Source organism: Schistocerca gregaria, chromosome 8 (assembly GCF_023897955.1).
Source record: "Schistocerca gregaria isolate iqSchGreg1 chromosome 8, iqSchGreg1.2, whole genome shotgun sequence".
Classification (NCBI taxonomy): domain Eukaryota; kingdom Metazoa; phylum Arthropoda; class Insecta; order Orthoptera; family Acrididae; genus Schistocerca; species Schistocerca gregaria.
This window is the reverse complement of record NC_064927.1, coordinates 492,775,171-492,787,642: the sequence shown is the minus strand read 5'-3', so window position 1 is coordinate 492,787,642 and position 12,472 is coordinate 492,775,171. Positions and strand designations below refer to the sequence as shown.

General features: G+C 39.2%; 1 protein-coding gene across 2 annotated transcripts in view; it reads left to right on the top strand.

Annotated features, from left to right (window-relative positions):
* The window catches only part of LOC126284458 (midasin), a 481,989-nt gene that overhangs the window by 409,762 nt on the left and 59,755 nt on the right, over nt 1–12,472 (top strand). For both annotated transcript variants that reach the window (XM_049983379.1, XM_049983380.1), the window contains one exon: nt 5,406–5,640. In XM_049983379.1, the coding sequence (XP_049839336.1) occupies nt 5,406–5,640 (235 nt within the window). The remainder of the gene's footprint in view (nt 1–5,405; nt 5,641–12,472) is intronic.

Below are 12,472 nucleotides of genomic sequence, written 5' to 3'. Positions count from 1 at the left end.
CGAACCATCTGTTGTTTGAGCCACTTTTAACTTGTTCATCAGCCATAGTGGCCGACCGGTTCTAGGTGCTTCAGTCCGGCACCGCGCGACTACTACGGTCTCGGGTTTGAATCCTCCTCGGGTGCGGATGCGTGTGATATCCTGAGGTTAGTTAGGTTTAAGTAGTTCTAAATGACTTATGACCTCAGATCTTAAGTCCCATAGTGCTCAGAGCCATTTGAACCATAATTTGTTCAGTAACATCAAATGCCAATAGGAAGAAAACGGGACGAAGTCAGGCAAGACGTCGAGCAAGAACTTAGAACCGAGTTAAACCTTATTAGGGAGAAATGCAATATCAGGGAATTTTTAGCATTGATCTTACAGGTTTTTCACAGGGGCTACGAATTTATGATGTAGAATTGCGGAAAATGTAAAATTGGAGAATGTACAATCGAGGTTCCACAGTATGTGGTGCTCACACAAGATCAAATTGTAGACTTCTCTTAAAGGAGTTGGGCATTGTGACTATTGCTTCACATATATTTATTCCCTCATGAAGTGTGTTGTAAGTAATCCACTACAGTTCAAAAAGAACAGTGATTTACGTAATTACAAACCAGAAGGAAAAGTGACATTCATTTTTCCATGTTAAGGTTGTCTGTAGGACTTTAGGGAGTGCACATTGCTGCAACAAAAATTTTTCATCACTTACTCAGTGATGTAAAATGTCTGACAGACAGCAAAGTAAAATCTGAAAACAAACTGAAAAAGTTTCTCCTTGATAACTCCTTCTAGAAGAATTTTTATTACTGTAATTTGTAAAAGGTGATAGCTAACACATACAATCTGTATATTTTTTCTGTTTGGCAGGGAGGGGAGACAACAACAGCAACTTTAAAATATTTTGAATCTAACCACACCTACAAATCAATTTGTGATGTGAACATAAAATAATTTGTTCCACATCATTACGATCTGTCATGCAAAATGATCCGTGGAATGTGGAACTATTTAATTATATTGTCTGTCCATGTATGACACCACTGTGTCTCTACTGGTCGTCCTGTCATGGTTGATTACAGTCATATCACAGAAAAATGCTGAGTCTTGGTTAACCAGCATCTACAACCAATTGTCTGTAGTCTCCTTTTAAGAATCCAACAACTATTTACTTCTTTTGCCATCTTTCCCCATCCTGTTACAATGAGACTCCCCACTTGGTCACTGCGGATGCTACACTACGTAATCAAAAGTATCCGAATACCTGGCTGAAAATGACTTAAAAGTTTGTGGCACCCTCCATTGGTAATGCTGGAATTCAATATAGTGTTGTCCCACCCTTAGCCTTGATGACAGCTTCCACTCTCGCAGGCATACATTCAATCAGGTACTGGAAAGTTTCTTGGAGAATGGCAGCCTATTCATCACGGACTGCTGCACTGAGGAGAGGTATTGATGTCGGTTGGTGAGGCCTAGCATGAAGTCGGCATTCCAAAACATCCCAAAGGTGTTCAGTAGGATTCAGGTCAGGATTCTGTGCAGGCCAGTCCATTACAGGGATGTTATTGTCTTGTAACCACTCCACCACAGGCTATACATTATGAACAGATACTTGATCGTGTTGAAAGATGCAATCACCATCCCCGAATTGCTCTTCAACAGTGGGAAGCAAGAAGGTGTTTAAAACATCAATGTAGCCCTGTGCTGTGATAGTGCCATGCAAAACAACAAGGGGTGCAATCCCCTCCATGAAAAACACGACCAGTCCATAACACCACCGCCTCCGAATTTTACTGTTGTCACTAACACGCTGGCAGATGATGTTCACCAGGCATTCGCCATACCCACACCCTGCCATTGGATCGCCACATTGTGTACCATGATTTGTCACTCCACATAATGGTTTTCCACTGTTCAATCGTCCAAAGTTCACGCTCCTTAGACTAAGTGAGGTGTCATTTGGCATTTACTGGCGTGATGTGTTGCTTATGAGCAGCCACTCTACCATGAAATCCATGTTTTCTCACCTCCAGCCTGTCATAGTACTTGCAATGGATCCTGATGCAGTTTGGAATTTCTGTGTGATGGTCTGGAGAGATGTGTGCCTATTACACATTACGACCCTCTTCAACTGTCGACTGTTTCTGTCAGTCAACAGACAAGGTCAGCCTGTACGCTTCTGTGCTGTATGTGTCCCTTCATGTTTCCACTTCACTACCACATAACAAACAGTGGACCTGGGGATGTTCAGGAGTGTGGAAATCTCATGTACAGACGTATGACACAAGTGACACCCAATCACCTGACTCTGTTCGAAGTCCACGAGTTCGGCAGAGCACCCCATTCTGCTCTCTCATGATGTCTAATGACTATTGAGGACACTGAATGGGGTACCTGACCATACAATGCACCTAATATGAAAAGTGTATGTTTTTTGGTGTGTCCAGATACTTTTGATCACCTAGTGTACTTCCCTATACACTAAAAACTTATTACCACGGCTGCAGGTATATTCATGGATATCTGGAATAATAATAATTTTTCGGGTCAAAGCAACAATGAATGCATTTATTTGTAGCGTGTATCTGTGTACAGTGTCAGTGTTAAGTTACAATTTTCACTTACCTGCAGTATGTGTAATCGATATACAAAATAACGTGAAGCCGTGCTACACATTGTTTTGGAAGGGTAGCTGAAAATCTGCAGATATTCTTTGATGTCTGCAGCACCCATGTTCAGTAGAAATTTGCTTTCTTTCCTTATCTTCGACCTACAGTCACTTTACACATGTCTGTTCACTTTATATTATTGAGCCCTTATGTTTCACGCAATCTGAGAAACATGTTCCCCAAGACATCCCTGACCATAGAAATAGATACCCGAAATGTACAAGGTGTGATTTTTATGATATCCTCAACTATTGCCTTTTGCAGTGACCTTCTTTAGCAATGATAGAAATGGCATGGACTGAATTTTGTGCAAAATGGAACAAAATGACTGTACTATACTGTGAGAAACCAAACTGAAATTAATTATTTTGCAAAAAATTTGTTATTTTTAATGAAAAAGAGAGAACTCAAAAGATATAGCCACTTCACGTGGAAAAGGTGTACACTCATAAAAGACACAAATGTGGGACTTTATGTTTGGTGAAGCATAAGTGTGGTGCTGTGGCAGTGTGCTCAGGGTTTTGGTTGTGAACCAGAATGGCTCTCTGAGATATTTGCGAATCACACAGGTGCGACTCATCACCTCAGACAACTGCCTCACCTTGCACCCTATGTTCATACAGTATTATTTTTTCCCTGAACAGTATGTTAAGCTCTAACATTACCATTTTATTGTAAGCGCATTTATACATGGAATATTTCAATATAATATAGGACATTATTGTATTTGAGGTGGAAGAATTGCATAATATCAGTTTGAAACAATGGTAAATCTGCAATGGGATAACAATATGAAAGGAATAGAGTGCTGCTCACCTCTTAGAGGAGGCATTGAGCAGCAGACTGGCACATTTAAAATAGTTTCAGTCCAGCAGTCTACATAAAGTAGCACTCAGAAGTATTTTGACAACATAAAATTTGTAATTATTTCTTTTAAAATAAGACGCTACCAGACAGTATCTTGAGTATAGTGGAGAGCAGTATGATTATTCGAAGGTGTCAGATTGGGAATTGTTCGTTTACGCTCTGTGCTGCTGGTTGAATGCAACTTTCAGTGAGCTCAAAAGTATATTGACACACAGTTTTCTCCATGAATTCGTGGATGTTACTTGCTTCTTAGTTCTGATTTCTAGTGATATTTACTTACAGTGGTTGTTTAAATATACTGAAACATAAGGAATACTCCAGTGACACTTTTGGAAGGTTGCTGTCAACAGCTGTTACCTAAAGTATAAAATGCATATTTGAACCACCAGCTGTTTTTACTTTAAACACAGTCATCTACCGGTTTTGGTCTTGAACCATCCTCATTTAAAATAAAAACAGCTGATGGTTCAAATATGCATTTTATACATATTCTAGTGACTTTAGAAACACTGTGATAAATGCACTGAAGCAAGGACTGAAACAAACCGAAGTTGTTTGTATTCTTAAAGTGTGTTGTCAGCTTGTTAGTACATAGAACAAATTATATAATAAATAGAAGACTGTCAAAAATAAGCCTCACAGTGGACGTTAAAAAAAAATCTCCTAAAATCGATCTTATCATAAAAAAGTTATCAACAAGCGATGTTTGCAAGTCAGCTGTAATGATACAAAGAGAATTAAAAGAAAAATATAACGTCGACACTCATTTTCACTGTCAGATGACACTGGAAACTCATTGGAGTACATGGATGAAGACCGATAAAAAAGCCTTTAATGTCTACGAAAAGCAGGAAGTCCTGACTTGCAAATGGGCACAGATCGTGGTCAAGTTCAGACTGGTCTAAAATTCTGGGGAGTGACAAGAGAAAATTTAATTTAATGTCATCTGATGATACCAAGTATATTCGACATCCTGTAAATAAAAGATATGACTTTCGGTACCTAATTCCCATGGTCAAATATGGAGGTTGATGATTTGGGGATGTTTTTCACACTCCGAAGTTGGACCAATAGTTCGAATTGAAGGTAATATGGATCGGTTCATTTTCGAAAAACGATGGAAGACTCAAATGCTACCATACGCTAAACACCAGCTGGATGGTATTTTCAACAAAATAACGATCCCAAGCACAAGTCCAAGTGCATTAATGATGTTTTTAAAAAGCAAAAAAAATCTGGGTTTTGGAGTGGCCAAGTCAAAGTCCAGATCTGAATCCTATAGAACATATGGGGGAGGAGTTGGATCACAGAATAAGAACAAAAATTATTCAAATGAAGACACTTTTTTTTTTTTTAAGTTCTCAAAAATTAGTGGGATAAAACTCCGATGGATCGATTCCAAAAGTTGGTAGACTCAGTGCCGGCATGGTGTGAGGCTGTCATAAAAGCCAAGGGACATTCCACTAAATATTGATTTGCTTATTACGGTAGATGATAATTATGTGTTAAAAATATTTTTCAACAATGTCAAAATACTTTTTCTCCACCATTGTCCACATTTAAAAAAATTACTCTCTAGTTTGTTGCAAACAAGGGATACTTGGTCAGTTCTATATAGCACATTGAATATCCGTCAATGAAATAAATTACTGATTTAAATGTGTAATATTTGTTTTTAATTAATCCAATTAATATGTTTGTCAAAATATTTTTAGTGCTAATGTATAAATGTGCCTGCCTGTTGTTAAACGCTTTCTCTAAGTGACGAGTAGCACTCTGTCCCATTCATATTATTATAATAACAATTTCTACATTTGACTTTGTAGTTTGGTTTTAAAACTAGCAGTTCAATATTAATGCTGTAACTATTATTGTTACTTTATGAAGGTGTGGGGTAGTGACTCAGAGGATGAGAAAGAAGAGGAAATGCCTGAAGATGATGCAGGAGGGGGAGAGAAGGATGGAGAACCAGAACTTGGAGCAGCCAATGGCAAAAGGAAACGTGATGAAGAGAGTGATGAAGAAGCTGGGAGTGGTGATGAAAAGCGCAAACAACAGCGTCCAGAAATTAATGAAATGGATGAACCTGAGCCAGATGATGATCAGATTGACCCATATCATGGTAAGTCATTAACTCTTATCAAATGGTTTCTAAGTTTTACTGTGCAAAAATCCAAAATTAGATGTTAAAGGGAGTGTCATTAAACTTGAGACAAATTTAAATTTGTATTGCCTGCCACATTATGCTTCTAGCAGAGGACATTATTGGTGTTCTGCACTGCCAAGTAAACGTGGTAATCTTGAAATGGCCAAGCTGCTGAAACAAATTGTGGAATAGTGTAGGAGCTTGACTGTTGAAAGCTTTTGCACTGGGCACTAAATAACAGAAATAATTTGTGTGTTTAAAATATCCGAAATTCAGATTCCAGCATACGGGCAATGAAGTGCCTTTTGGAAGGCCACACCCCCAGGACTTCTGACGTGGTCAAAAGGTCCCAAGTGTTCATTTAAGAGAATCCAAGGCAATTATTGCAATAATTGGTATACCTGAACTGACAATGTGTAGAATTGCCAAGCGAATCTTCAATAAAAAGCCTACACATTGAAGTTAAGACAGATGCTCATAAAGAATTCTAGGGCAAATACAGTCAGTAGCTGGTGCATGCAGATGTGTTTGTTGAAAAAGCAATACTGTGGGTGACTCATATTCTTTTTAGGCAAGATGATTTTCAAGGTACATGCAAAAACAACCAGAGAAATGACTTCTGGCTAGCACACAAATTAGAGTACACACTGTTGTTGCCAAAACAAAATTATTCCTCAGTCTTCATGCGCTAAGAATTGTGTCTAGTAGGGTCATGTCATGACCTTTAACACCCCCCTCCCCCCAATCTGTTGTCATGCAGCTTTACAGTGAACACTGCTACCAATCATATAATTAATAGGAATTTTCAACAAAAGAATGTAATTTGTAAGAAAAGTAAGTAATGAAGTATTTGTAAATTTCCTTTTAAATTGGCAGCGATTCCCAATTTCTTGATTATGATAGGTGAAGTTAGTCAAATATTTTTGCACCAGAGAACACAACTCCACTCTGATATCTAGACAAATCGTGAACTCTAAATGATCATTATCATGCTCTGTTTTGAGGTTGTTGAGAACTCTTCATCTGAAACTGATTTTTGTTATTAATGACAAAAAAGGAATTAAGAAATAAATGTACTGGGAAATAAGTTATCTGCTGTAATTAATTTTCTAGCCATTTGCTTCCGCTGAATACATACATAATTCACATTACATGTTATGTTTCAGAAGGAAATTCTGCAGGGGGTAGAAATATTCAAAAGTGCCAATACCATTGTCTTTAGAAACCAGTACAATAAGAGATACGTCTTGGACAGAAGTCCAGCCAAGCTATCCTGTTGAAATTGGATGGAACGGTGTGGGGTTGCGGAATGAGCAATTTCGCATTAGCCTTTGTGTACAGTGTGGCTGAATATTGTTCACCAGTCTGCATAGGAGGTGCATATGTAGCTTAAGTGGACATCCAAACAGGAGGAGGCAATGTGGATAATCTCTGGAACACTTAGGGCCATCAAATGTGTCTGGCTTTTCATCCTAGCAAATACAGAGCCTCCTGAAATTAGGTGGTAACAGTTAATCCTAGACAGCCCAAAACTCTCTCTACACCAAATCCTGATACCTACAAACAGACTTAAATCTAGGTAACCTTTGTGGAAAATGAATGAAGAACTGAAAGGCAGAGTTAAAGGCAGCTTGGAAATAACTATGGTCTGTAAGTGAACATAAGAACAAAAGTTTGGTGAATGACACCAACAAGAAGACTGAAGGATTCAACCTAATGAGAAAATTGAGGACAACTTTGAATTATACTGGAATGTGTTTTGCCAAATTTAAGGAACTGATGAACAAATAGGGCCTTTTGGATGGCCCGGGGTGTGAGAGTGATAGAATTCAATCAGTTGGCCTTTTACTTGTATGTGAATTCTGTGAACTGAAGGGTATATAGAGTGTCAGCCTTAGGATGGCTAAAGAATATTTGTAATATAATATATAATTACAATAACATTGTATTGTAATTTAGTACAAAGCTATGAGAAGATTTTAGCTATTAAATCACACTAAGTATTTAATCTGATGATTGCCTTTGTAAATGCCGAATGAGTAAACGAATAACTTGTTATTCAGCTTTATGCTCTGTTCTGATGCCACCAGCTGCTTTCTGATGTTTGTAATGGCATAGTATGAGCTTTTGAATTAAGATTTTTACTGTTTGTTGTGAACCACTAATAGGATTGTGTGGCTATCATCTGAGCTGTCAGGTAATGTTGACATTGGACCCTTTAGTGGTACGCTCATGTTGTCAGTGATCGTTACAGATTTTGAGCTGCCCTTTAAAGTCATTGTAGTTTAAGGATAAGTCTAGACCCAGTACAAATCCTTGTGAGACCCCACAAAAAGGGATATCTTTAATACCAAAATATGTTAGATTACTAAAAATATTTTGTGGTCTGCACATTCAAAGGCTCTGGTGAGGTTATAGAATCTCATCTCTTGTTTAGCTGTTGTTGTTGTTGTTGTTGTTGTTGTTGTTGTCTTCAGTCCTGAGACTGGTTTGATGCAGCTCTCCATGCTACTCTATCCTGTGCAAGCTTCTTTATCTCCCTGTACTTACTGCAACCTACATCCTTCTGAATATCCTTAGTGTATTCATCTCTTGGTCTCCCTCGATGATTTTTACCCTCCTCGCTGCCCTCCAATGCTAAATTTGTGATCCCCTGATGTCTCGGAACATGTCCTACCAACCGGTCCCTTCTTCTTGTCAAGTTGTGCCACAAACTCCTCCCCAATTCCATTCAATAGTTACGTGATCTACCCATCTAACCTTCAGGATTCTTCTGTAGCACCACATTTCAAAAGCTTCTATTCTCTTCTTATCCAAACTAGTTATCGTCCATGTTTCACTTCCATACATGGCTACACTCCATACAAATACTTTCAGAAATGACTTCCTGACACTTAAATCTATACTCAATGTTAACAATTTCTCTTCTTCAGAAACGCTTTCCTTTCCATTGCCAGTCTAGGTTTTATATCCTCTCTACATCAACCATCATCAGTTATTTTGCTCCCCAAATAGCAAATAGCTCATTTACTACTTTAAGTGTCTCATTTCCTAATCTAATTTCATCAGCATCACCAGATTTAATTTGACTACATTCCATTATCCTCATTTTGCTTTTGTTGATGTTCATCTTATATCCTCCCTTCAAGACACTGTCCATTCCGTTCAACTGCTCCTCCAAGCCCTTTGCTGTCTCTGACAGAATTACAATGTCATCGGCAAACCTCAAAGTTTTTACTTCTTCTCCATGGATTTTAAAACCTACTCTGAATTTTTCTTTTGTTTCCTTTACTGCTTGCTCAATATACAGATTGAATAACATCAGGGATAGGCTACAACCCTGTCTCACTCCCTTCCCAACCACTGCTTCCTTTTCATGTCCCTCGACTCATATAACTGCCATCTGGTTTCTGTACAAATTGTAAATAGCCTTTCGCTCCCTGTATTTTACCCCAGCCACCCCCAGAATTTGAAAGAGAGTATTCCAGTCAACATTGTCAAAAGCTTTCTCTAATAAATCTGCAAATGCTACAAACGTAGGTTTGCCTTTTCTTAATCTTTCTTCTAAGATAAATCGTAAGGTCAGTATTGTCTCACGTGTTCCAACATTTCTACGGAATCCAAACTGATCCTCCCCGAGGTCCGCATCTACCTGTTTTTCCATTCGTCTGTAAAGAATTCATGTTAGTATTTTGCAGCTGTGACTTATTAAACTGATAGTTCGGTAATTTTCACATCTGTCAACACCTGCTTTCTTTGGGATTGGAATTATTATATTCTTCTTGAAGTCTGAGGGAATTTCGCCTGTCTCATACATCTTGCTCACCAGATTGTAGAGTTTTGTCAGGACTGGCTCTCCCAAGGCTGTCAGTAGTTCCAATGGAATGTTGTCTACTCCCGGGGCATTTTTTCGACTCAGGTCTTTCAGTGCTCTGTCAAACTCTTCACGCAGTATCGTATCTCCCATTTCACCTTCATCTACATCCTCTTCCATTTCCGTAATATTGTCCTCAAGTACATCACTGTTACAGGACTTCATTTATGAGGTATGGATGGTGTTCTCTGTGGAGACTGTTTTTTACAAAAGCCAGGGCTTAGAGGCTGTTGTCAAGCTTTGCTCAGGAATATTAATCAGTATTCTATAGGAAGTCAGTATTCTATCAGAAAATATGGCTGGAGTCATTGACTGATTATAATGATAGCTTTAAAGGTTGTCTTACTAAATCAGCACAAGCTTTTAATATTACCAAACAATGGAAACTCCAATGTAGGAAAAGATAGTTTGCTACTTACTTAAAGAAGACGTGCCAAGTTACAGACAGGCACAGTTACAAGACACGTACATAAAGCTTTCGGCCACAGCCCTCATCAGTATTACACACACACACACACACACACACACACACACACGACCGCCAACTCTAGCATGTTAGAGTAGAATACAACTATCATGTGGGATGCGAGCAGTAATCTGGAGGGTGCAGAGAAGGGAAAGGGGTGGTGTATGGGTGGGGAGAGAGACGAACACTGTCAAGTGGAACGTGCATGGACTAGAATGCCAACAGGTGCAGCGTCAGGAGGTTGTGGGGCAGGGAGTTGGGAAAAAAGGAGAGGAGTGGGCAAAGACGGGTGGATGCATTGGCAGAGGGCTGCAAATAAACAGGTTGGTAGATGAGAACGGGGAGAAGATTATACGACAGAGGGAATGGAAACTGTTGGAGCAGTGGGTGGAGACAGTATATTACTGTAGGTTGTGGCAGGGATAATTATGGGAGCAAAGAATGTGTTGTAACTATAACTCTCATCTGCACAGTTCAGAAAAGCTGGTGGTTGGGGGAAGGACCCAGCCATTGAAATCAAATGTGTTATGTTCAGCTGCATGTTGTCATGGGGTGGTCTACTTTGCTCTTGGCACAGTTGGGCGGTGGCTGTTCATCCTGGCGAACAGCTGTTTGGTAGTCATACCAATATAAAAAGCTGTGCAATGATTGCAGCAGAGTTGGTATATGACAGAGCTGCTTTCACAGGTGGCCTGGTCTCTGATAGGGTAGGATAAGCCTGTGACAGGACTGGAATAAGAAGCCTCAGCCATCTGGATCCTTCCTTCCACCACCAGCTTTTCTGAACTGCACAAATGGGAGTTATCCTTACAACGCATTCTCTGCTCCCATAATTATCCTGACCTCAGCCTAGATTAACATACTATCCCCACACCTCCATCAAAACATTTCCATTCCTTCAGTCCTATCATCTCCTCCCCACTCTCGTCTCCCACCTTGTATATTTGCAGCCCTCTGATAACGTATCCAGGCGTCTTTCGCCACTCCTATGCTTTTTTACTACTTTTTTCACCACCTCCCTGCCCCACAACCTCCATGACGCTGCGCCTGTTGGCATTCTAGTCGCTGCACATTCCACCAGACAGCATTCATTTCTCTCCCCACACGTACACCATCCTTTTCCCTTCCCCATCCCCTCCAGATTTATGCTTGTATCCTACGTGATATTTGCATTCCATGCGATATAATTAATTAATTTTTACGATTACTACTTCATACCTAAATATCTAAAAATTCATCTATTGAGTAGGAAGAGTTGTCATTCAGATTTTTTTTAATTTGTGCTTAAATGCTGGTTAGCTATATGTCAGATTTTCACTGCTATTTGGTAAATGACCAAAGACTTTTGTGGCAGCATAATTCATCTGTTTCCGTGCCAGATTTAACCCAAAATAGTGAAGGTAATTTTTTCTCAGTAAGTGTTGTAGTTTTAAAACTAATGTCTGTAGATGGTGCTTGCAGTTTATGCCACAGTAGATCCAGTCCACCTGTACTGAGTCGTTTATTATTCAGTGTGATGTTTGCTTCCACAAGGAAGAAGTAATTGTTGAATTTGGTTACCAGTGATTTCAGTGTGTCATTGTTGTTTTAATATTGTTGTTATGCTTGCTCCTTGTTTAATAATTTTCCCATTTTTTGTTATTATTTCTTGTTGTTTCCTTTTATAATAAGAGACTCGATAATTTTACAACACTGGTAGTGATTAGAATTTCCTATCTTAGCTACAGGCCCCTCACCCATGATACTGTTACTTCCATGCAGCTGGTAGAGCATCTGCCGAGTGACTCATCAGATTGGAAATGACATGGGTTCAAAATTTCCAAAAGTTGTGGATGCCAAATAAGTACTCTGTCAACATAGCACATGCCTTGTAATAAACATTATGTAAATCGGTATGCACAGGACAGTGTGCTTACCTTACATGTTCTAAAATGCCACAGATGAAAATGGGATCTTCTGGCACTCACATCTCAGGTTCTGGAGGCGATATAAAGGTAGGGTCAAGTGTTTTGGGTAACCATTGGGTTAGGGCCCATTTAATATCCGACAGAAGGGTTGGCTTAGTGTTAAAGCCCTAAAATAAAGGGTCAGACTGTGAAAACCACACTCTTCCTCCTGCTTAGATAAATGGAGCAAACTGTCTTAGTTCTTTCTGCATTTGATGTGGTCTATGGTGAATTTGATGGGACTTATGGAGGCACCATTATTTCATGGGCAGTTTCTTGGAAAACCCCAAGACAAGAGGTGTTTTTTTAACTATAGTTTTGCCATCACCAAGGGACCGCAACCCAGCCAAGGATTGAAAGATGGCTATGCACATCAAAGAGCTGAAATTTTTATGTATATTCCTAAGATCCCAATCTCAAACAACCTTGAAAATGTTTGTGATATCTTTATACATTTTCTAGATACAGAGTTTCAGAATTACCCTACTTCTGCATGTAAAATCCAGTATGAGGCAAAATATA